We start from the raw sequence: 26421 nt of genomic DNA, 5'->3' as shown, positions 1-26421 counted from the left end.
GGCACAATCTTGGCTCACTGCAACCTCCACCTCCCCAGATTCAAAAGATTCTCCTGCCTCAGCCTCCCAAGTAGCTGGGATTACAGGTACCCGCCAGCATGCCTGGCTTTTTATTTTATTTTTTTGAGACAGAATCTTACTCTGTCACCCAGGCTGGAGTGCAGTGGTGCGATCTCAGCTCACTGCAACCTCTGCTTCCTGGGTTCAAGTGATTCTCCTGCCTCAGCCTCCTGAGTAGCTGGGATTACAGGCATGCGCCACCATGCCTGGCTAATTTTTCTATTTTTAGTAGAGACGGGGTTTCACCATGTTGGCCAGGCTGGTCAACTCCTGACTTCAAGTGATCCACCCGCCTGGGCCTCCCAAAGTGCTGGGATTACAGGTGTGAGCCACCATGTCTGGCTGCAAAATGCTTTTAGTTTATGCCACACTATTTATCTGGGCTTTTGTAGGTTCCTGATCAAGCTGCCAATCATTTGCCTGCGCAACCTCCTACTTAGACCACACCCAGTGCGGTATGGACAGCTGACGTCCTAAAGAGAAACGTCTCGCATCAGAGCATGGACGGGCATGTCAGATAGGCTAATTTTAAAAGAATTTGCAAGACAGTCTATTAACAGCCACAACAAAATGAAGGGATATACAATTTTTCCTGACAGGATTATTTGTCAGTTACCCATATTTCTGACAAAGCAGTTTTAAAGCTAACCTCCACCTGGCTTTTAAAAACATCCTATGTAACGTCGTAGACCCTAGTGGCAGACCCCAGCACAGCCATGGGTCTGTGATCAAGAGCGAGGATGCTGTGCCTCAGTCCATGTGACAGCCACTCTACTAACAGACCAAGCGTGAAGTGACCTGAGGGAAAACAAGAAACGTGCCCAGTATGATTCTACGCTCTCTGAGGGGCCTGCTAGATTAAATATGAGATACAGATCACAAGACGGTGACAAATAGAACTTAATAAACGGAACTGCTCTTATGCTGAAAATCAGCACTATTTTCAAGATGCACTGAAAGACAAGCTTTAATAGATTGTTTATAAATCATTTTATAGAACGGAGAATTAAAATACAGCAGAAAACAATATATGTATTTGACTATATATGTTTATATACAAAACATATACACACACACACATATATATATATATATATTTTTTTTTTCCCAGAAAACAAGGGAAAATAGATTTATTTTTCCTAAAGCACCTAAGATATGTGTGTGTGTGTTGTTTTCAGGTTGTTAAATGAGTGGTTTCACCATAAAATCCAATCAGGAAATGTGATAATTTCAGTTTCACGATTTTTCCCAAAAACAGTGAGCGTTCAGTAGGCAATTTTTCCTTTTTTAAAGCATTTTTAAACTCCCCCATACCGAAAATACGTAACTGTCAGAATCCTCTGAAAACCACCTGCACACGAGCATCACTCACCCTGGGTTCCCACGAGAACCAGAGGAATCTCGCTCGTGTTCCGATAGCTGGCCATTCGACTGTAGTAGTGGTAAACGGTCTGGAAACTTATTTCATCCTCCAAGCTGAAGACAAATATAACAGCGTCCACCCACATGGCAAACTAGGGAGAGAAGAAGGGGAGGACAGCAGGAGCTGAGTGAGAAGGCTTAATTAAGAACAGACGTCTGGACAGTGGCGGGCAGCAGGGGCTGCAGGAATCCCCTCGGTCGCGTGCTGGGTGCCTGACTTGACCGTCACCGTCACACACTGTCACGGCACCAACGTCCTCCTCCTGAGCACACCGTGGGCGGTGTTCCCCTTGGGAATGGGCCCTTCATCCTGCTCCCACCCAAGACGCTCTGTCTTCAGAGGACACAAACCACACAGTCTCCCCGCGGTCCTCATGCTCCTGGCCTGTCCACCTGCTGTCCCACAGACAGGTGGCCGGCCCCACCTCCTGCCAGAGCCTCTCAAACCCCGAGGCTTTCCACTGTACTCCCAATCTCTTAAGGAAGCCTTACTGGACCCCTCAGGCCTGCTCAGAACCCCCCACCCCACAGTCCTCCCCACTCGCCACTGCAGCAGCCGGCCTACTCTGCCGAAGGGTAAAGATTCAACCCAGGCTCAGCCTTGGCCGAACTCCTGCAGCACCCCTGCAAGAAAATGACTACTTATTTTCAGGGAAACTAACAAAACTTAGGGAAGAAAGCCTGACTCTTGCCATTTTGTTCTTGCTTTGCTGTACTCACTTTATTCTTGTCTTGCCAGTTTAACCTACATCACATCCTCTTTCTGACAAATACCCACACTGTCAGGCATATATTAATACCTCATTTAGTTCCAATAACCATCTTGCAAAACTGGAGCTGAGTGAGTAGAGCCTCCCTGCAGGGCAGAGGCTTCCCACACTCGCTGCAACTGGCTCAGCACATCTGACATCAGGTCTATCAGGCAACAAAGATCCTTCTCTTTCCAAGCGGAAATTTGAAAAACAAAACCGAAATGCATCCTGTTTCCCTTCTCTCTAAAAGCAGATGTAGTTCCTAGATAGGTTTCTATGGACAAGGTTATCACCTCTAATACATTTGGGGAAAGTTTTTAATGGGTTAAACTCTGACTTCCGCATATAAGTGAAAAGTGTATTCAGTTATATGTAAAACGTTTACACGAGAAAACTTAACCCAAAGTTCTAATGATAAATACAAAATTAAATGAGAATGAGGACTTCAAGTCCAACAAAGGCGGCTGGGAGAGACCTGGGAAGACCGCGATGGCAGCTCCCACAGAGTGCAGCAAGACCTAGACTGATGAAAGGCATCTCCTTTTCCTCTTCTCTGCCTTGAGGAAGGCTCTTCCTGTCTCTTCCAAACACGTGGGAGCACACTCCCCCTGCGCCATGAAGAGCGCTGGCTGACCGGAACCAGACCTCAGTTCCCAAATCAGGAGCTGAAGCCCATCTGAGCGTCCACTCGGAGGAAACATGCACTGTGGCCGTCATCCCCTAAGGGTGCATTCTGACTTCCACGCTCCTTGTGTGGGGGGTACCCAATACATAACCCCCCACTCTAACATGTTCACCAGCAGAAAACTGAAACTATGCTTTGGGGTTTTTTTTGTTTGTTTTTTGAGACAAAGTCTCGCTCTGTCGCCCAGGCTGGAGCGCAGTGGTGAGATCTCGGTTCACTGCAACCGCCTCCTTCTGGGTTTAAGCGATTCTGCTGCCTCAGCCTCCCAAGTAGCTGGGATTACAGGTACACGCCACCACGCCTGGCTACTTTTTGTATTTTTAGTAGAAATGGGGTTTCACCATGTTGGCCGGGCTGGTCTCGAATTCCCGACCTCAGGTGATCCGCTTGCCTAAGCTTCCCAAAGTGCTCGGGTTACAGGTGTAAGCCACTGCATCTAGCCTCTTCTGTAGATTTTTCTGTATCTATAAGCTTTTGTGCTTCATATTCAATTTTGTGCTTCATATACTGCTAAGACTTGCTCCTTAATTGTGGAGAAAAAAGCTTGTTTCCAGTCACTCAAAACATTTACGTGCTGGGGAAAACGGAAAATAAACTCAGGTGATTCTAACTGTTACCTACTTCTTTCTCCGATCACCAGCCACAGGAGGGCCCTTGCACCCAAGAGTTCCTGTGCAGCAGAACACAGTCCTATACCCTCAGTGGGACTAAGAACGAGCTGACTTTGATCAGCATCACAAACCGAGGATCCTATCAGTCAGACCTCTAACTTTGCCCTGCCTTACTATAAACTACCAGATGGTCACTGAACATGGGCTCAAACTGCTTTGCAACTAAGTTTTCACTTTCAACATGTCTTCAAGGTCTTTCCTTATTATGATCAGCATATGGTATCCTTAATGCTAAGAAACAAAATGTTACACACTTTAACATCTTTGAAATCAGAATGCGCCTAATTATTGCGGCTGTTTCCCAGTTTAATTGGCAGCATTCTCCTTTTGAATATTGGTACATCCTACGGTCACTGGTGTTTTAGTCAATGGCACATGGCAAATCTGTGGCATCTTCTGTATAACCACACAGCTCTCCGATGTGTGGAGTACTAGACCTGAGGCCTAAGAAGTCCTGTATTCAGTATCTTTCACTTTCATCATCTTACAATCCTATGCTGCATGTTCACAAAAAGACAGGTCCAGGAGATAACGCCAAAAAAATCTTTGACATTCAGTTTGCATTTACTAGCTCCTGGCTCCTTTCAAGTGTTTACTCGGTAAATTATGCTTCAAGTAAAACAAAGCAGGTTAAAGAAACCAAAAAAAGAGATCTTCCACACTCATGCTTTGTTATTTCCAGAATGCCCATCTTTCCAGGAACTTCCAAAGAAATCATAATATGCTTCATACCAGCTTTCAGTGGAGACCGCCTTGCTTGGGCCAAGGCCAGGGAGGCACAGAGGCGCCAACGCCTACAGTTAGCAGAGACAGAGAGAAGACGGGACTCCAAATTCCGCCCAGCAAGCTCTCTACATCTCACTGCTCTAGAGATCACACCACTCAAAGGAAAAGGCCAAAACACAAACCAAACTACAGAAATGTCCAGATGTCATTTCAACTGGGTTCCCCAACCAGGGCAGGGGGTGCGTTTCCTGCCTTTTTAAAAACACAGAAAGTGAAAAGCTACCATATAAACCCAACTTCTCTGTAGGATTTAGTCTGGGCAGGGAGGTGGTGGAAGAAAAGACTTAGCTTCTTAGAGATGAGAAAAAATGCAGTGACAGGAAACATTTTTTAAGGGACTTCCACTTTTTTGGAAAGCACGTCACTGGTTTCTAGAAGCATGTGTTGCATGAAACCTTAGAAAACAAAGGGAAAACAGCTGGCTTGGGGCGTGTGCGTGTACTCACCTGCGCCTCCGGGGGGCCCCCTTCGTCTCTAATCAGCAGCAGATAGCTCTGTCCGTCAACGACAATCTCTTTCTTGAACCTGCCACCTGCCACACACACAAAGCACCTCGTTACACAAGAATAGCAGAGAGTGAGCAGGGCAGACAGACGTGGGCTTCGCTTGTGGAAAAATACACCCTAGGCTGTCGCCCTGGAGGCAACTAAGTACTTAGGATGTCGCCAGCCAACGCTGAATTTTAACAGAGCTGAACTCAGATTTAAATGTTCGTCTTTAAGAACCCGTGTGCGTTTCCAGTTAGAAGGCACAGCCTCCTTTGCAATGCCAGTCACTCGTGGCCGAGAAGTGTGGACTTTTCATGTGGGCTCTCTAGGTAAATTCAGGAATTCTCACTCACTGGGAAACAGAGAACATCAAAATTGTCATTCTCTTGTTGGGTTCACGAAACTGAAAACAAATTTTTCATGCTTAACAGGTGCCTGATCTGCAACCTCTTGGTAAATGACAGGGCCGAGAACCTGTATTCTCCTCAAGAGAAACCCAGTTCTTGAAAGGGAGACATAGAACATCATGAGAATGGTGTTTCCAGAGTCACAGGCCACAATTAGGGGAGGGACGCTTCACTACTACACACGGGTTAGACAGAAACTACTGGATGGGACCTCCACACAGGTGGAGACAGCAGAGCAGCAGCTGACAGCAGGCGTTAGAGACCACGCGGGGTTAGCGGGAGACCACCGGGACCCTGCAGGAACAGAGGAGACCACGAGGAGGGGGACGGGCATGAGTGGCCCGGTGCTACCCTGGATGTCCCGGCCCCTGACGCTCTCAGGAGGGGATGGTACAAGGTGGCTGCAGTGCCCAGCCGGCCCTCTAGGCCAGCCCTGCTCCTCCTCGGCAGCGGGAAGGACTCCACCCTGGCTCCTCTGCCTTCTCCAACGACAGACGCCCCCTCCAGATCCTGGGCTCTGAGACCACGCTAGGGAACCCTCACAGGGACTCGGAACTCTCGTTTTAGAGAGAGGAAGGCACGCATCAGTTCCCAGCTCTCCTCTTCTGCTCCTCTGTGCGGATGTCTTCCAGAAACCCTGTCTAAACCCCAAATCACTGGATCCAGAGGACTGGATAGTGCTCCACTGGTAGCCCAGAGGCTACCTGCCAGCTCCTCTGCCACCCAGAGACACGTCTGACTCCCTCCCCTGCGACAGGAACCTTCCCTCCTAGAATCCCGGGTCTGAACCACATCAGTGCCTGAGAAGCAAAAAATCAGAGTACCCATCCCAGCCTGAAAGTGTCCGAGGCCCTCCAGACGGGCAGCTACCCTCTGAGGCCACAGAGGGCTGACTGGGGTACTGGCCCATTCCCGCAAACTCCCGCCGCGCTCGTGTGGTCACACTCAACACCTATGCCACCATCACAGGCAGTTGCATTTGCTAAAGCAAATAAATCTGCTGTTCAGTTCACTCAATAACACAACAATGAAGAAAACCTTTTGATATTAAAGCAGGTAAACTCTCATTTTGCTGTCCCCCCATCACTGAAACAAGAGGGTAGGGCCTGCTGGAAACAGCCAGGCTGAGGTCCATTAGCAGGGGACAGAGCCAGGCCAGTTAGGATGCTGGGTCCAGACAGGGTGAGGCCCAGCTGCACGAGGGGCCCAAAGACTCAGGGCCCCTGAATCGAGAGTGCTCATAGGCAAAAAGGAAACTGCTTTTCTAGCAGAGCTGTTGTCATCATGAAACAAGCTGGGAAACATCTGACACAGGTGGACGTCCCCACGTATGTGAAGCTGATGCAGACGGTCGCCCCCAGACCCCGATACTGGTCTAGCTCTGTCTGAACCCTGGCTCTGCCACACACAGCTGTGTAGCCTCGCCTCACCTCTACCCACCTCAGTGTCCCCAGATGCAAAGAGGATGATGTCCTAGCAGGTGAGGAGTAACGAGTTGACACAAAGCACCCTGAACAGTACCCAGCCTGGTCTTACTCGAAATTTCTGCCAAGATTCTTTTAACCTGCTTTTATAAAAGTCATATTTAACATTGAATAAACCTGCTTACAACAGAAAAATCTGCAACAGTGATAGCAATATTATTTCTCTTTAAAAAAACCTTTTAAAAAGAGATGCTGGAGGCCGGGCGCGGTGGCTCACGCCTGTAATCCCAGCACTTTGGGAGGCCGAGGCGGGCGGATCACAAGGTCAGGAGATCGAGACCACGGTGAAACCCCGTCTCTACTAAAAATACAAAAAATTAGCCGGGCGCGGTTGTGGGCGCCTGTAGTCCCAGCTACTCGGGAGGCTGAGGCAGGAGAATGGCGTGAACCCGGGAGGCGGAGCTTGCAGTGAGCCGAGATCGCGCCACTGCACTCCAGCCTGGGCGACAGAGCGAGACTCCGTCTCAAAAAAAAAAAAAAAAAAAAAAAAAGAGATGCTGGAAACCTGCTATATCTTGGAGACATGAATCGAATGTGACCCTTTTAAGAAAAATAACATTTGAGGCTGAATGTGGTGGCTCACACCTGTTATCCCAGCACTTTGGGAGGCCAAGGCAGGTGGATCACCTGAGGTCAGGAGTTCGAGACCAGCCTGACCAACATGGTGAAACCCTGTCTCTACTAAAAATACAAAATCAGCCAGGTGTGGCGACTGGTGCCTGTAATCCCAGCTACTTGGGAGACTGAGACAGGAGAACTGCTTGAACCTGGGAGGCGGAGGTTGCAGTGAGCCAAGATCGCGCCACTGCTCCAGCCTAAGACTGTGTCTCAAAAAAATTATAAAAATAAAAAGAAAAAGAAAACATTTGAAAAGGAAATCTGTTATTCTTTATTTGGAGAAAAATCTCCTCTATACCCTGATCTGTGCATGGCCCCAGGTACCAGCCCACCAGGTTCAAATCCCTGTCTAGCCCTCCCTGGCTGGGTGACCTGCGGCAAATAACTCAACTGCTCGGTGCCTCAGTTTCCTCACCTGTGAAATGGGGGTAAACAGAGCCTTCCTTAATGAGTTAACGCATGAAAAGCACTTAGAATCCTGCTTGGGACAGAGAGCTCAGTGAACAGGTATCCTCATCACCCCCACCCCACTTACCTCACCCCCAAGTATCTTCATCTCCCTCTGCTCTCCTTCCCTACCCCTCACATTCATTGAAATCTACACTTCTTCGCTAGGTTTCTGCACAAGTTTCCCACCTGTCCGTGCCCACTCCCGGCCTCGGCTCCTCCTTCCCCTAACATATAGCACAGCAGACGGATCTCACCGCGACATCGTCCTGACCCTGTGGCCTGAGCCCCCCATGTGCTCCTCTGTGCCCTCCGGACGCTGATTGCCCTACAGGGCCCTGGCTCCAGCCCTGCCCTCTGACGGCTGTCCCAGATACAAGAGTACGTGGAAGCCCTCCCCGCTAGATGAACCGTAGGGTTCAACTTTGCTGAGGCTTCGTCTTGTCGAGGCACGCTGGCCCCAGGTCCCATTCCTCAATCACTACACTGTGTCACCTCCAGAGCAAGAAGGGAGGAGTGGGGCCTGTCCCAGGGGCGCTGCAATGCCAGTGTCCCTCGGCTGCCTACCTCCCTGGGAGTGGGGACTTGGGGAGTGTCACCACCCAGCTCTCGTGGAATGACCATGACGCCTTGGCAGACGACCCTCCCTGCTGCATTCCGGTGAGTACATGCAGGACGATTTCACGTCCATCCTCTCCTTTGCTTCCTCTAACGTGTTTTTGCAGAGTCACGTTCACAAGTGAAGAAGCTTCCAGGTGGCTGAATCACAACATTCAAGTTACAAAAGCTTCCCTAGGAGGGCACTGAGCCTTCTCCCTTCTGCTCTTCTAAAGTCTCTGGCTTTGTGACCTCAAGCAAAGGACTCCAGGCCCAGCTTTCACTGCCTCTAAAAGCAGCAGTGATTCCTTCTTTTATCAGCAAGGTCTCTTCGAATCCTAAAGTCGGTTTACACTTCCCTCCCCAGATACACAGTATAATTAATAGTTCTTTGCAGCATTTTACAGTTTCAAACACTAGATACTGGTAATTGATTTGCATGATTTTTTTTTTTTTGTATTACCCTTAGAAAGCAAAAATTAAATGCTGCTAAGTATTTGCCACAAACCCAAAGGTGAATAATAAGATAAAAGTCAGCCAGGTGCTCAAGCAACCAGGTTGTAAGAATTCAAGAATGTCTTTAAAAAGGTCCTGCAGGGCACTACTGATAGGTGCAGACACAGCTCAATAGGACCACTGGGCCTTGAGAAGCCTGGGCTGGCAGGTAGGTAACACTTTAAAATTCATTTTCTGCACTTGAACCACTTTAACCACAGAAGGAGAGCCTTAGGATGACAGCATGGTTGGCAACAAGCTGGTATTCTGCTGGCACCACCACTCGCATCATTTTAAATTCAACCCCACCATTTCATCAGATCTCATCCCAGTCATTAGATTTTTCATTGTTGTTGTTGTTGTTGTTGTGTGTGTGTGTGTGTGTTTGAGATACAGTCTCACTCTGTTGCCTACGCTGGAGTGCGGTGGCACGGACAGGTTCACTGCAACCTCGACTGCCCAGGCTCAAGAGATCCTCCCACCTCAGCCCTCCGAGTAGCCGGGACCACGGACATGCGCCGGCATACCTGGGTAAATGAGGTGGGGCCTCATTATGTTACCCAGGCTGGTCTTGAACTCCTGGGCTCAAGTGGTCCACCTGCCTCAGCCTCCCAAAGGGAGATCTTTTTTCCACTAAAATTTTAGAGCATATCACCAAATGCTACATCCAGTTTCAAGCTGAATGTCGCTTTTTAAATGCCAATTTTGTCCCCATTTCCACGTATTTTCCTGCAGGTCTGTTTCGCCCACCTGGATCCTCCCAGCACCTGATGCACACAGCTTGGCCCATGGCCCATGTGACAGATCTGCCATGAGTGATGTGCAACCTTCTCTGCTGCCAATTATGTTGACATAACACTAAATCGTATCAGGATAACTTCATTCTCAACAAGGGTTTTCAGTCTCCCCAAACCTGACGTCCCTGTCAGACACGCATCTGGCCCAGGCACACCTGTGAACAGGTGCTAGGCGAGCTCTGCAGGCAGGGGCAAGCGTCACCCTGGAACCGTAGCACCTCCCAATGGCGGGCACCCCCAGGCTGAGGAACCAGACAGATCAGCCGCAGCTGCCTGACCCTGAGGTGGAACCAGGTTGCTGGGCAGCTGTGACCGCATCTCAGTGAGAGGGGAAAACAGAGTCCCAGTCTCACTGAAATCTGTGCTTCCCCAGGACACAAGGATGTCACTGGAGGTAAACAGCATCACACGGAATCCTCAGCCTAGAGCAGAGGGAGGTGAGAACAGAACCCGCATCCTTTCTGGGCTTGGCTTTCTGTACGGAGTTTAAAGCAGAATGGAGGGCTCTTATCTCGTCTGAGTTACTTGGGGATACAGCGGTACTGTCTTCTTGTCTGAAGTCAACTTCAAGTGCAATGTATTAGGTTTCTGTTTCACCCCAGGCAAGTGTTCAGGGTTCCCAGAACATGTGGAAACTGCACTGGGAGCCTTGGTTTGCCCTTGAGCTTGTATTTGTGAGTGAGTCGAGGTCTTAATTTCTCCCTAAATCCCACACTGCAGAGAGAAAAGTGTATGGAAGGTGGAACTGAGTTATTTCCACCAAGATGCTGAAGTGGATGAATAGTACACCAGGAAGAAATGGATACAGCTGCACTCTTGTTTTTCAAATACCTTTTTCTAAGTCCTCCTAGTCTTTTGTGATTACTACTCTGAATCCTGGTCTCACAATGTGAGAACCAGTGTTAAATGTGGGCTGTGGGGGGAAATAAAACAAGCGGGTTCCTTCGAGTTTCTGCACTCACGCGGGGTGGAGCTACAGACGAGCCTCTTCAACACAAGTGCGGTCTACACAGGGAGACGTCGGAGAGGGGGATCATCTATGCTGTCATTTCTGCTTTCAGAAAAAAAAGAGAAAACTGAATTTTCCCGTTCCAAAAAAAAAGGGCTCTTTTGGGAGTCAACACTGCAACAGATGTTTGGCATTTCTGTCATTTTGGCTAACTGAACTGAAAGCTATCAACGTATCATTAACAGTCCTCCAAGCGACAGCTATGGCAACGACAGTGTGCCTTCCAAAGCCGTCGTCTACAAAGCACTTGTTTTCCCACATCATCTCCGTTATCCCTCACCCCGTCTTATGATGCAAACATCACTGGTGACGCCCAAATCCACGCAGGAGGAAAAGGAGTTCAGACACAGAGCAAGAGCTCCACAGCCAGCACGCGGCAGGACCAAGACTCAAATCCAGACGCTCTGACTGCTTCTGACCCCTCCCTCTCTTTCCATGTGAACTTCCGCTAAGACAAGCCCTGCAGAAACAAAGCCGGCAGCCTCCGTGTTTGCTGGGTTTTGCAGCACTCACAGGGCCGACAACAAACATGCAGAGAGGTGGGACTATCTTATCCTTACTCCACTCACACTCGGGGAACGGTGATCTCTGCCTTTAGCTCCAGTCATCATCATCACTGTGCTTAGGAAACTAGAAAGACAGACACCTATCTGTAACTTTCATTTTTCACTGTTGATTTTTATCTTTTTAAAGTGTTTTAAAATTTTTTATTATTTTTTTTTTCATGCCTGAGCTAAGGACGAAAATGACTCTTGACTTCAAAGCTGCATGTGCAGAGCCCACTGTTTCCCTTTGCCATTAGAGAGGGGAGGGACCTCATGCAGTGTCTGATCAAGATGCAGTGGAGCCACCCGGTTGTTTCAGCAGGTGCAAGCTGGCCACGCCTCGTCAACTGCCCAGCGCTATGGGGTCAGACTGGATGGGAGAAAGACAGGCGGAGCATGGCTGGCAGGTCCTGGGTTCCCTCCGGCCATGTGTTTGGGATTTCTTCCAGGAAAACATTTTCAAAATTCATCTACAATATTCTTTGTTGCTGAGTGCCATCATGACATCGGGAGAAAATCTGCAAACTGCATTGTTCCCTAATTATTTTTAACAAGTGGGATGAGATGGATACCTTGAAAAGGACAATCGCCCCTCGTTTTTCTCTAGGAGAATACTTAAAATTTCAATCATGAATGCGCCAGAGATTTGTAAAAAAATTAATTTGGCTCGTTTAACTTGGATAAAAATACTGAAGTCAGTCACCAATGTTGGGGTTTTGGAAAAGTTTCGTATTGTGACATTTAAAAGGAATTTTGGACCACATATTTATTTATACACTGGGAAAAAGGTTTTATTGGTAACATCTTTGTTTACAAAATTTAGCCAAATCAGATTTCACTTCCTCTCTCAACTTGTTTTTTTAAAACTTACATTGTAAAATAAAAAGTAACTACTATACAAAGGTACAAGCAGTGAGTGAGGACCCCACATGTGGGGACTGCTGACTATTTCCGGGGGGGGGGGAACACTCCGGGGTTCTGACCCGCAGTGAAGTGGGGGCACTTAACACCCGATTTTCCTGGGCAGGCCACGGTCTCTCATGGTTTTGTCTAACCCAGATCTAAGCAAGGTACTAAAGGAACACAGAAAAAGAAAAAAGCCAAACTCCAGGTTAAGATGGCGGATAAGAACTTCACTATAACTGAATTTTCTTTCCTCCTTTGCTAATAAAACAAGGGGGAAACATGAAAGCCTGAAGGAAGGAACTTCACAATCCAACAGGGAAAAGGGCACAGCTTAACAGACCTCAAAAAATGCAGGCTCTAAGGAACAAAAAGGAAGATTTGAGCTGGGCAGAGGCTCCTCGTCTCTCCTGAGCCATCAGTACCCCATCACTCCACCCCAAAGTGCACAGGGAAGAAACGGAAGGGGTAGCCGTGGCCTCATCTTTTTGGTCTCCTGACTGAGGAATGGAAATGACAAAGCCTTGGAAGTGAATGGCTGGGCAAAGGTTCTCTGGAGGCGAAGAAGATGCCCGCGTTGCCTGGTGAGTGGGAGAAGTGACCCACGTAGGGGGGCACCTCAAGGGGAACAATGATATATTCCTCCCACCCCCCAGGACAGGTGAAGGGAACCTGGAAGAGGACGTGGTAAATTCCCAGGAAGAGCAGAGCCCTGGTCCCTAATGAAGGGCAGACTCCTTCAACGGGAGGCAGCTCCCTCCAACTACAGAGGGATGGCAGGGCATGGATGCTCAGCAAATCCTGGGATCTCTGGAAGAACGGCATCCAGTCTCAGGTCCTGCGGCATGGGCAGTGACACTCGACAGATGCCCCCGAATGCCCCTGCAGCTGGCTGGGGGAGGTGGCTGAGCTCTGGCAAATGGGAATGTGGGCAGAAGGGTCCGGCCCATCTCGTCCGGGGCACTCAGGATGACAGCATCTCCTCTCCCTCACCTTCTCCCACCACAGGAAGCAGGGCGGTGAGAGGCTCCCAAACAGCCTGACTCAGAATGAGGGAGAAGCCTTCCCAGTGGTCAGCGTCAGTCTCGGTCAAGACAATGTCTGGGAAGAGAGGTCCAAGCCGAGAAGGCTGAAGAGCAGGGCTGGGGACATTATGCAAAGGCTCCCCAGCAGGGAAAACAGCAAGGTGGGAGAGGCTTGGGAATAGGAAGGAGGGAAGGGAACAGAAGAGAAACAAAGCAACAATGGAGAAGAAAACGAAACTCAAAAAGCAGAAGGAAGTCCGTTAAACCGCTTCCCACTCCAATGTGACTTAAGAAAGAACAGCCATTCCGTGGGACGAGAAACTCCAGGATGAGAATTTGAAACAACATGAGATAAAATGGAAACGTCCAGATCTGAGGATCAAAACAGCATTTGGGGAACTGATGAATAAAATTAGAAAATGTAAGGAGCAGGAGAGACAAGGCTGAAAGCTGAGTTTCTGACACAGAGGAACGGCTTGAAACAGACACAGTCCATGAGATTAAAAAGACAGAGGTAAAGTATTTAAGAGAGAAGTTCATTGACAAACGGACCTAAACAAAAGGATAAATGGTATATCTGACAACACATCCCCTGCAAAAGAACTCAAAGACTATTCGAAGATAAAAGACAAAGGTATGTTCCTGAGACGCAGAAAGATCTGAATCCGCAGATCAAAAGTGCACGCAATACCCCAGGAAAACGTGACACAGATTCACAGCTTTCAAGATGAGAAAACCGAGGTCTGGGGAAAAACAGCACACGCTGGCCGAGGTGGGGGGTGGGGTTCTTATTGGCTGCAAGACCTCAGAGCAGCAGGGTTTCAAAGTGAGTTCCAAGGAGCACTTTTCCAAGGAGGCATCAGCAAATTCAAAACTGGCTACAGGGCCGGGCGTGGTGGCTGATACCTGTAATAATCCCAGGACTTTAGGAGGCCAAGGTGGGAGAAGCGCTTGAGCTCAGGAATTTAAAACCAGCCCTGGCAACATAATGAGACCGTCTCTATAAAAAATTTAAAATTTAGTCAGGCATGGTGGCACAGGCCTGTAGTCCCAGCTACTAAGGAGGCTGAGGCAGGAGGATCGCTTGAGCCTGGAAGTTTGAAGCTGCAGTGAGCCATGACTGCCCCACTGCACTCCAGCCCGGGCAACAGAGTGAGACCCTGTCTCCGAAATAGAAATAATTAAAAAAAAAAAAAAAAAGGCTGCTTTAGATATTTAAAAATACATATATACACCTGTTTTTTAAACTGTATCACAGTAACAACAAACCTGCACTCAAGTGTGCTACCGAATAAAAGTGAGACCAAGAACACGGAACACGTGGGTAAACTCATGTGTTGGGTAAACTCCTGTGCAAAGCAGAGCCCACCTGCTGTGGCTTAGGCTGGAAGGCTACAGCTTCACAGTGGCCTTTCAACAACCTTGGCCTGCATTTGTTTGCACCTGAAAATTATGCAGACAAGCACACAGCTGTGGGAGGCATCCGACCTTCTCATGAGTGACATGTCAGGTAAGCAGTAAGGACGGTTAACTGGCTGACTCTTCAAAGTATGTTATGGTGGGTTTAATGTTTACCATGACTTAGAAGGCTTCTATCTGACAACTTCCAAGGAATGAGAACAGTTGCTTTTACTGACCCACTTTGGAATTCTTGAAGACCCACTACTCCTATTACTTAAAGACTTTGGATCTATTTAATCGAAGAGCGCTTGAAATTACAAGTAGGTTATACGTTAAAGAAAGGGTGGGGAGAAGTCCTTCTGAACCCCTTCAGCACATCTCTGAATGCACACAAGCAGGAGGATGGCCTGGACACAGGAGGTGGAGGTTGCGATGAGCCGAGATCACACCACTGCACTCCAGTCTGGGCATCTCCCCGCCAAAAAAAAAAAAAACACACACACACAAAAAAACCAGGAGAGGACTTACCTGAGTAGCTCAGGAATTACTGACACAAAGTAAACAAAAACACACTTCACTGGATGAAAAACCAGATATAAAACTGAAACCTGGAGACCTAATATGTGTTCATGAAAATAACTTCATTGCTGTCTTCAACAAATGTACAAATGTATCAACTTGAACTAGTAAAAGTTATACTTACAATATTTTTGAAAAAATATGATATTGCTGCTCGAAAAGAAGCTGAAAAACTAGTGCTTGAGAAAAGTTTCTTGCCCAATAGTTACAATTTAATTTCCTTACATCTTGACTTCCAAGAGCTTTGAGAAAAACAAAACTTAGCAGCTTAACACATAAAACCTATTAAGAGCTCTCTCTTCCAAATAACATATTTTAAAAAATAAAATAAAAACAGCCAGGCGTGGGGGCTGACACCTGTAAAACCAGCACTTTGGGAGGCCGAGGTGGGTGGATCACCTGAGGTCAGGAGTTCAAGACCAGCCTGGCCAACATGGCAAAACCCTGTCTCTACTAAAAACACAAAAATTATCTGGGCATGGTGGTGGGTGCCTGTAATCCCAGCTACTCAGGAGGCTGAGGCAGGAGAATCTGGGAGGCGGAGGTTGCAGTGAGCCGAGATTGCACCACTGCACTCCAGCCTGGGCAACACAGTGAGACTGTGTCTCAAAAACAAACAAACAAATACACAAACTAAAATGGAAACAAAAAGTCTGGCAAGGTGGTGTAGGCTGGTTCACACGGACCAATTTCCATCATCAGTATCCAACGACATCCAACTGTCAGCAGAAGCAACTTCATTAGATTTTATTAGTCTTTTTCCCTCTAGAAAACACTATATCCTTAGAAAAGCAGACGTTAGAATAAAAATAAAAAACAAAAGAAAAAAAGATCTAAAACTACTGCAAAATAGTATTATCTCAACAAAGTGTTCTCTGACAGCTGCAGAATTTCAGATACAGTCACCTGCACCCTAACAACACTTTCGTCAACCACGGAGCAATAAATGACAGTCGTCCCATGAGATCACAGTAACCTATTTTTACTGTACCTTGTCTACGTTTAGATTATACACAAATACTTGCCACTGAGTTACAACTGCCCACAATATTCAGTACAGTCACATGTCCAGGTTGTGGCCCAGCAGCAACAGGTCCTCTTGCGTAGCCTGGGTGTGTAGCAGGCTACACCATGTAGGTGTAAGCACATGTATGATGAGTGCACAACAGTGAAATCGCCTAACACCACATGTCTCAGAATAAATCCTCATCATTAAGGGACACATGACTGTTCTGCAAAGAATAACATATGCCCTGCAGCATCATCAAACCTGAAAAGGGCAAGCATGCCACAAAGCCCAAGGCATGTTTTTTCCTGTGAAGTTATAAGGACTTCACTTTGAGATAACGGCGTGAAAACACGGAGAATGCCTTCGGGAAAGAGAAGTCGGCCTGCAAACGACCACTCACCTCCCTGGGCTGCCAGCCCAGGTCTGTCACCAGCCATGGGGTCCTGCCACCAGCCATCGGGTCCTGCCTGTGCCTGTCTCAGAACTTTCTGCATATTGGAACTTTCTGCAAATCCACTGTTGGAAGCAAGACCCCAGACTCCCGAAGAGCTTCACAGAACTCACACTTCTCTCAATAGCTCAGCAGCTGCTCTGGGGTCTCATCCGGCCCAACGTGTGGGCTCAGCTCCAGTCCACTGGGTGAGGAGAAGTCCTTCTGAACCCCGTCAGCACATCTGCTGACCGTGAAATGAGTGGCGGCCCTCTGGGCAGCAATGCAGGGGAATGGGCTCTGAGCCACGTTCCAAGAACCCACCTCAGGCCCATACCTCTAGGCTATATGACCCTGAATATCTCTTGTGGCCTCTGGTGCCTCTGTTTCCCTAGGTGTAAATGAGCTAATCCACGTCGGCTGTCTGTCAGCTTCCTGAAATGTCACAAGTGGCTCATAAAAATTAACGAATGACTGCTACATTACGACCATGACCATATCATTTCCAAATGGAAACTCACACATGAAGGGAGAGTTTGGCAACACCAATTCAATGAACAGAAGCAGTAAAACTGCAACAACTAGAACATGAGAGATGCATCTGTCTTCCGTTCAATTCCCATAGGAAAGCCAGGCCTCTTCCTAATACGCAGTCGTAATTCCATGCTTTCTGGAAGATTCAGGATACATCTCTTCCCTGACATCAAAACAGCCTGTAAAATCGCATGTCTTGGACAAGTGCTTCTCAAATGGCTCCAGGGAAAAGATTCTACAAATCTCCAGTAAAGGAGTCCATGTTGATCCAAGTGTGTGGCATGTTCCTAAAGTCAGACCAGAGCTTGCAGGTAAGCAAGTGATAAAAGAACAAAGGGGAACGCATCTGCTGTATACTCAGCCAGTGATACAATCTGGTTCCTATTGGTGTGAGCTCCTTTTCTGCAACTACACCACAAGCACCTGTGCCTGTTTCTCCATTACCACCCCACACAGGTCAAGAACATCTTGGTCATCTCAACCACCACCAAACATCCAGCCCCATAACATGCCAGACACAGCCTTGATGCCAGGAATAGGGTGAACAAGACAAGGTCTCCGCCCTGATGGAGTTTATTGTCCAGAGCAGCAGGAGAAGCAAACTGACTCATGTTAGACAAGGAGAGCCGGGCTGGGGGCTGGGGGTTGGGGGTGAGCTGCAGGCAGGCTCAGCCTGCACCTCTCAGAGAAAACGGTTGGGGGCTGCTTTTCAATCACCACTTTGAAGAAAAAAAATAGTCACATAATGATGGGCCCCACCCAATAAAACCTAATTTACAACCAAATAAGTAAACTGTTGATTGAAAATCTTCCAACACCCACCAACGCAGTGGTGCTTGAATATTTCCGCATCTCCCACTGTCTCTGAAATAGCCTGCATGGTCAACTTAACATATTTAGTCATACACATTTGGTTCTTGTGAGGAAAATGATTTTTAATATTTTGTACATTTATTTTAAGCATAAAAAAGGTAAATAGGCATGGTGGCTCACACCTGTAATACCAGAACTTTGGGAGGCCAAGTCAAGAAGATCGCTTGAGCCCAGGAGTTCAAGGTGTAGTGAGCTATGATGGCACCACTGCACTCCAGCCCAGGTGACAGAGTGAGACCTTGTCTCGTTTAAAAAAAAAAAAAAAAAAAAAGGAAACAAAGGAGCATTGCAGAACTGGAGAAAGTGCCTAACTCCTCACCTGGGGTATTTAAATAAGGCTTTCTCACCAAGTAATGGCACCGTGACCTGAGATGGATGCACAATGGCACAAGTGTTAGAATCCAGAGGGCAGGAAGCAAGTGGGAGAGCAGAGTGCCACTCAGGGGCCCCTCGGCAGTTACTCGGCTGCCCACACGGGCTCCTCGTCCCTCAGAGCCTATTGCTCTACACTAGTGGTTCCTATGTGAGCGTAACTTTAGATTAAAAAATAATTGGCTTTACATGAACTCTCTTTTTCAATACACAATTCAGGAAGTGAGTATGTGAAAGTATGGGCTGATGAGCTGTTAGTCCACATATAATCTCTGAATGTAAATAAGGTGCTTGTTTCAAGAAACTAAGAAAGGGTGGTTGCTATTCGATGAGCCTGCATGGAGAAACCACGAAATCTTATGCGATTTGACTATTCTACGTCAGTTTTCCATACTGTAGGGTAGGGGCTGGCAAACTGCTCGTGTAAAAGGCCAGAAAGTAAGTATTTTAGGCCTTGCATGTTGTATCCTTGTTTTTATGTTTACGGCCCTTTAAAAAAAACTAAAAACCTCTGTTCTCAGGCAGTAGCAACACAGACGAGGTGACAGGTCGCTGCTGCAGTCTCATCTTTGGTATTTCTTTTGTTGACAGATGCACTTTGCTCTTCTAACTGCTAGACTCCTTTTACTCTGGGGACTCCGGAAAACGCATTTGTAATTCTTACAATCCTGAGGTGACACTGTAATGGCTTTAATGGAAGGAAGCCAGCAAGTTGTCTCCAGGCCTGTCCCCATCCTAACTAGGATTTTGGTCCCCAAGAATACCCAAGTGGACCAACGCCCTGAGCTGGAAAGCACCAAGACCGGGTCCAGCCTCTCATCCACAGGTGGCAGAGGTGAGACCGCCCCTAGACCACCCCTACAGCATCCTCGTGGGGGATGGGGTCACTGGCTCTCAGGTTGAGCTGACCACCCAAGGCCCAGAGGTTCTTCCAGGAACCTCCTGCCTCTGGAACATCCTGGAACGAGCTACATCTGCCACTGAGGCACTGCCAGGCTCCCTGGGGCTCCCAGCCTAGATGCTGCCCATGTTAAAGTAGGTGCCAGGTCACATGGTTCTAGACAGTCCAAACACACCTGGGAACCAGTTTTTCTTAGGCCTAATAAGCAGATGCAGCTCCTGAAGGAGCAAGTGCCCTAGTCAGCACAGGGGGCTTCATGGTGATGGGTTTCAGCAGCTCATCCCATTAGCCAGTGTCAAGGTCCAGAGGTAGCCTGGGGATTCCCCTATCTGTCCTCTTAAGTCCCTCTCCAAAGCCAGTGCTCCTACTAACAACCTGGCAGGAGCCCTGGAGCCCAGCCGCCCTGACTCTATCGTGCCTCTGCCCGGCCAACCCCACTTCTCCTCTCTCTGTCCCTGGAAGACCCACACAGCAGCTGGCCTGGTCTCCTGCCAGATGGTGCAGCCACATCACGCCTGGGTTTTGACCGTTCCTCCACACCCCCTGCTCTTGTCCAGGCTCCAAACCTCCCTTATGTCTAGAGGGAGACGCTGCAGGCTGGCTTCCCCTCCTCCTCACCCCACTCTTGGTCCACCAGGCATGCTTTCATTTCACCGTATTCGGCCTTCAAAGAGCAAGTGTTGATTTTTTTCCTTCTTGCTTGTGGTGGTGTTAATTATTTTTAAAAATATACAACATTAAGAAACGGGGCTCCGAAAATAAACGCTGGCCACATGGGCTGCCCTCACGCAACAAGAAGAGACCACCAGCTTGTGGACCCAGGGCAGGCACCAGAAGCTGTCACACTAGCACTCCTCCTGCACCCAGACCCTGCCTCAGAATCCTCCCGAACTCTGTGCCTTCCAGAAGCCACCAAGCATGGATAAAGGACTACACTGTGAGTTGAATCAGGTTTCCATTTCGAGTCTGGGTCAATCATTAATGAATTTATTATGTTAAGCCATTGGAACCATATGAAACTGTCATCTTTTGCAGATTATTGGCAGCCGTATATAGCCTAATTTACATTGATTTAAGAGCGCGCGTGCGCACACACACATACACACACACACACACAGAGTCTAGCACACATACACACACACACACACACACACACACACACACACACACACACACAGAGTCTAGCCCAGTCCTTTTCAGATCTCATGGCTGGTAGCCCATGAAGCGGAGTGGGGAGCTAGAGGGCACTTTCATTACATCTCAAATTCTCCTGATGTAATTCTTTCTGGCACTCGACCTAATTTGCTATTGGGACCTTCCTTCAACTTCTACTTTCCTTGTCTCCACTGTCCTGGCCCTTGGAGTTTGCCACAGGCAGAGAAGTAGCACTTAGTGTCCAGGTCCCCACTGGGCAGGCACGATCTTACAGGATGCAACATTTTCTTCGGGGAGCTGCGAGAGGCAATCCCAGCTCTAACCACTGCTGAGTGGAACGTGTGCTCCGCACGTTCAATTTCATTCCCGGCCTCCTCTCAAGTATCAATCTCTCCATCCTGACCCACAGCCAGACCCTCAAACTAGACATGCTGCACCCTCACCCTGTCTTTTCTCTGCACTTCACCTTTTTCAGTATGCTACCTTCCACAGGAAACCATTCAACCCTGATTGCTGGATTGCCTATGCCTAAGAAAGGCTGTATTATGATCAATATGGGTACCTTCTGAGAAACTGCTCTCTCCCCTTTTCTGACACCGATAAAATAGGTTGGGGGAGAAGGGGAGAGGAGGAGTGGTGGTGAGTTAATGTGGCTGATGATGTTGGAGGAAGGATGTAAAAACATTATTTTGTGAGCTGACATTTTTAAGATCCAAACAACGTATAACATTCCAAAGACTAAGCTTTCGGCATTGGAGATTAAGAAGGAAAAACTTGCCTGAAAACGTCAGAGGTCCACAGCCCAAGTGAGATTGTAAAAGCCACAGGGAGACATTTACCAGAGGTAGCTTTGGGGTGAATTCAAACATACCCCAGGTGCTTCTCCTTTAGCACCCAAGTTCAAACCGTGCAAGCTGGGTGTAACCTGATCTGTGAATTAGGAGAGAGAACTGCACTGCACAACACCCCCCTCCCTCCAAACCCCATACTGGTCAAAATGCTTAAAAAGGACAAATCCTGAAGACACAAGGTGCAGACGTGCCTCCCTGCCTTTTCTCGAGTCCACCTTCTGCCCAGCCCTAGTCTATCATACTCCTCCTGCTCAAGCCACTCAGCTCAATTAGGCCGACCTCTTCTCCCTACCCCAAGGCACAGAACAATCAAAACATCCCCTCCAACCCCTGTGATACTGATTGTTTTAGGGAAAAGCACGTGGCTCAAACGAGGCCACGTGGAACTGACTTATAGTCTTTTGCTGGAGCTATTGACAAAAATACTCACCTTTCCCTCCTCACCATATCTGAGCACTAAGGACCATGAAACCACCATGAAGGGCTTGCTACCAAGTGGGGAGACCTGGCTGGGCATGAAGACCAACACAGGCAAGAAATGGGGGAGAGGGTTCCTCAAGAACTCCAGTGCATCAGGAGATTAGGGTCTTTCTAAAACTAAATCCATCCCCTTGGCTGCTCCAGGGATGCAAGTTACGAAGTTAATAATTCACCACTGGCCCCCTGCCTTTCTGTTTTAGCTCTTCGAAGTTGGTCAACCATCTCTTGCAACCAAGAGCATAGACTAACACAATGGGCATGGCTCTGGGGCTTCCAGACCAGAGCAAGAGGTTCCTGGCCAGGGGCAGACTGGTCTGCTGCCATCTGGTCTCCTGGACGTGGAGCTGGGCTTCCAGAGAGATGGTGTGATCAAGGCCAAAGACATGGGCAGACGGGAGCAGTGAACACAGGTGAAAGTGTGTGATGGTGGTTCCCTTGGGATAGATCCAATGGCTCTGTTAATCCGCAATTAACAGGTAAATGCGCATACAGCCTCAGAACACCTTTGGGGTAAAATTTCTCTAGGAAAAATGAAAAATGATTAGTAATTACATATGTGAAACTTTCTAGGCTCTAGTCTCCTTTTTCCTCTTAAAGAACGGTTTTGTTAAAACCTCTGATGTCGTGAGGTTTCTTAGGAAAGCAACAGTTACGTCAACAGCATGTGCTGTGCTGTTTCTGGGCTCTCTGTGAGTTAAGGGACACCTATGAGCGTCTGGGTCCTGCCCTGAGGAGACAGTGACTCCCGACAGAAGCCAGCGGGCTTGTCCTCTTCAGGGCGCTCCCAGATCGGGTGTAAGTCCCAGCCCTGAATCACGGTTACTCATTCAGAAAGGTCTTTTCCCTGGAACGCAGGCTCCACCGCAGGCCCAGTATGGCTTTCAGTAAGCCCTGGATTTCTTGTCAAATTAATTGTAACAATATGGGACAATACATTCTGAGTCCATGCAGCCAACTCAAAAACACACTTTGCCCTGCCAATTTCATCAATGCCAAAAACATGACAATCTCCTTAGTCTGATTTTACAGCTTTTTTCCCTTGCTCAAAATGAAACAGAACATGCTTCCTTTTATTATTTTTTTGAACATCTAGTAATGTTAGCATCCTTTACCTATTTTTAGACAATATCACCTGATCCTCACAGATAGCTTCCATGCCAGGGGTCAAGTTAGGGACTGTCACACACAGAGGAAGACAAGAACAAAGGGGAACGGTATTTCCATGGTGAGCGATCAGGGTAATTCTGATAATCATCAGTGAAGATGGCTGAACTGACTTCTGCTTTATCTATGAAACCAACACAGCAGCAGGCTCATAATCTCAAAGTTTACAGATAATCCTCATTAAAAAATTATCATGTGTTTATAATCACTTGGTTGCAACTAACGGTCAAATTCAGGTTGAAAAACCTAAATGGCTAGATTTCACGACTAGTCATGTGTTACTGGAGTATTACAGGTTCTTTTTCCACTGGAACATTAAACAGCACCCAAGAACAGCTTTAGAAATAAGCCCTAACATCTGGGATGCAGTGGTAGCTGACAACTATTTTTTTTTTTAACTTATTTGACTTGGAAAGGGTTTTTGGAGCTGACAGCTTAAACACACTTCATGTGTCCCAGAAAATAAGACTGGGTGTTTACCACATGTTTTGTTTCTAGGAAACTAAGTAAACATTCGTTAAAACATATTTAAGATACACGTGCTCCTGAGAACACATTTACTATCCTGATGACAGGAAAAAATTCTAGGCAGTCCTGGAGGAGGGTAGTAAGGCTGACCCCGGGAGAAAGACGAAGGTGGCCGTACAGCCAGCTGGCCCTGGGGGCCAGAAGCCAGTGGCCAGTAGAACTCTCCTCCAGCATGCCGCATCAGCAGCTAGGAACAAGCAACAGAAACCAAACACGCAGTGGAAAATCCCAGAACCCTTCAGCCTCAGTACAGCACAGCCTGACCCCCGAGATGCTGGAAACGAGACGTCCTTTCTCCAGGAGGTGAAGCAGCTCATTTCTTCCTACAGAACCTCCAAGCCTTGAGCAAACTCTGATGTGAACCAAATAAACCGAACAGACAAGCGAAAGGGTTCTCTGGAGAGATGTGAGAAATGAAATGGGTCTGGTGTACTTTCCTACTTCCCAGGCACAAAGCAAAAGTATGTTTGAGAATTTCCTAGGACTTATGCTCAAAAACTCGACTTTCCTGAGTTATGGAACCGTCAAGCTTAATCTCACCCACTGTTTCTCACTGGTCCTTACCTGGTAGTTGTAATTGCTCTTAGCACCTGGTATTTTCTCTTAAAGCTTTTCCTCATGAGCACGGGGTGTTGAGGTTTCTTCAGTCTCCCTTATCTGTTTTGGACTCTTCTTTACATAGGGAAGCCCCCTCGCAGGTACCTTTTCCACCTGGGAGGGCACCGGCTTCCCCTGCCCTACGCTGGCAGGCTCTCGAGTGAAAGAGCTGCCTTGAGTCCCTTCACCTTACTCTTCCAGCTACGACTATCATATTCTATCGGCAAAATGAACAGGGGAGGCTAACCTCCTAGTGACCAATGTGTTCTGTCTTTGGGACAGAGCATGGGGATAGCTGCTACCTATGTGTGGCCCGAGCTGGGAAGATGGGAGAGCCTGGAGATGGGGCTGATGGGGCTGGAGGGTCACCCTTCTGGGAGGGAGGCAGGGCGGGCACAGCTTTTACCAGCCATCCCCATTACCGGGCTCCCAGCCAGGAGCTTGCTGGCTGTTGGCCTAGGCACATTCAGGACTGTCTCAGCCTTGGAGCTAGCTTTCTGCCTAAAATTTTGAGTTGGTTAAGAATCAATCAGAAACTCCAGATTCCATCACTGAAGGAAGGAGCCCCTGCTGAATTAAGCTCATGAAGACTCGGGAATGACAGGGCCGATGTTCCCACATCATGCCTGGCTAAGGCCCTTCCCTGCGAATCCCTCTGTGTGGTGGCAGCAGGCTACGACAACACTGACCCTCGCAGGCAGCCACTGGGCCCCATTGGCAGGCCGGCCTCGGCCCTCCTTTTGCCCCTTTCACACCTGGATGTTGGTTTCTTCCAGATCTGGGATGAAAGGCGGCTCTCAGTACTTCCTCTCGGTACTTTCAGTGCCATTTCGCAGCTTGGAGTTGGTCTGTGAACATTCTCAAGTCGGTCTCGACCAGCCAACCATAAAAGCTCCCACTCAATCCATACACAGTTTAATCTCATCTTGGGAAACTTGTGGGGCCACCTTTCTGCCCTACTCAGGTGTGCCACGATCTCAACGTGGTGCCGGCTTTCAGCTTTTCTGGTCCTTAGGTCCTTCTAGCACATGGGCTACCCTGTACAGCTCAGGAGGGCCCATGGCCCAGGGCACCTGGGACACCATGGGTGTCACAGAGAAAGACGTCCTAGCGAATGGGTCTCAGAGCAATGACTCAGTTCTGCAACCTGGAAAGATCTCAGGAGGTCGCCACACTCTCCCCACCTGCGGGGGCTGCGCCCTCCCCACTTGCGGGGGCCGCGCTCTCCCCACCTGCAGGGGCTGAAGGGTCTCAGGGCAGGTCCACATTTCCTATCAAACGTCCACATAATACTGGATGTCCTAGCTTTGTTTCCTTTCACTTTTTCTGTTTTGAAAGGAGAGTTAAAAGCTCAGTGGCATCATGTGGGGCCTGTGTTGGGGGAAGCAGGCACATGCTGAATATGAAGCACATAAACACACGATGACCAAAGTCACATCACACCCCCAAAACGTCACACGATTCTAATCAGCAGCCATTAATAGGGCTCAACTGGCAAATGAGAAATTTTCATCTGATTCTGGAAGTGAATGGCAGCTGTGAAATTGTCCTCAGAGGTGTGAAGGTCACTGCCAGCCAATGAGTCCTTGTGAGGTTCTAGAACACCAGCGGAGCTTGCAAAAGCGTCGCCGGCAGAACCGTGACCACCACCAAGTGATGGGGCCAACTCCAGCAGTTCTAAGTGCAGTGCCCGTCTAAACCAAGCTTCTCTAACCTGCCACCCAGGACGGCTTTGAATGAGGCCCAACACAAATTCGTAAACTTTCTTAACACATGAGTTTTTAGTGTGTGTATAATTTTTTTTTTTTTTTAGCTGATTGGCTATTGTTAGTGTTAGTGTATTTTATGTGTGGCCCAAGACAATTCTTCTTCTTCCAATGTAGCCCAGGGAAGCCAAAAGACTGGACACCCCTGGAAAACATCACAGGTATATAACACACACACTGTTGCAGACTGAATGTGTCCCCCAAAAGATACGTTCAAGCCCTAACCCCTGGGACCTGTGGTGGGACCTCACTTGGATACAGGGTCTTTGTAGATGGGATCAAGTAAAGATGATGTCATGCTGGAGGAGGGTGGGCCCTAATCAAATGGCTGTTGTCCTTATAAGAAAAAAAGTTTGGACACGGTCACCGGTAGCTGGGAAAACGCTGTGACCACAGAGACAGAGACTGGAGTTAGGAGTCTATGAGCCAAGAAACGCCAGGGATTGCTGACCACCACCAGAAACTCTCCCAGCCATCTAAATATCCCAGCCACAGGTCATGATTAGGATAAAGGATATTCACGCACTAACTAAATCACACAACTGTGCACAGACATACAACAGATTCAACCTCAAAGCCTGCAGAGGGAC

At 48.1% G+C, this 26421-nt stretch overlaps 1 protein-coding gene across 4 annotated transcripts in view; it reads right to left on the bottom strand.

The window, feature by feature from the left end:
* AGAP1 (ArfGAP with GTPase domain, ankyrin repeat and PH domain 1) overlaps positions 1–26421 on the bottom strand; it is a 647080-nt gene that overhangs the window by 394565 nt on the left and 226094 nt on the right. For all 4 annotated transcript variants that reach the window (XM_015111237.3, NM_001261633.1, XM_077956100.1 and 1 more), the window contains 2 exon segments: positions 4823–4908; positions 1433–1574 (listed from right to left, as the gene is read on the bottom strand). In XM_015111237.3, coding sequence (XP_014966723.1) covers positions 1433–1574; positions 4823–4908 — 228 coding nt within the window.

Source organism: Macaca mulatta, chromosome 12 (genome assembly GCF_049350105.2).
Source record: "Macaca mulatta isolate MMU2019108-1 chromosome 12, T2T-MMU8v2.0, whole genome shotgun sequence".
NCBI lineage: Eukaryota > Metazoa > Chordata > Mammalia > Primates > Cercopithecidae > Macaca > Macaca mulatta.
Note: the sequence above shows the minus strand (reverse complement) of the source record. Positions and strands in the feature narration are given on the sequence as shown.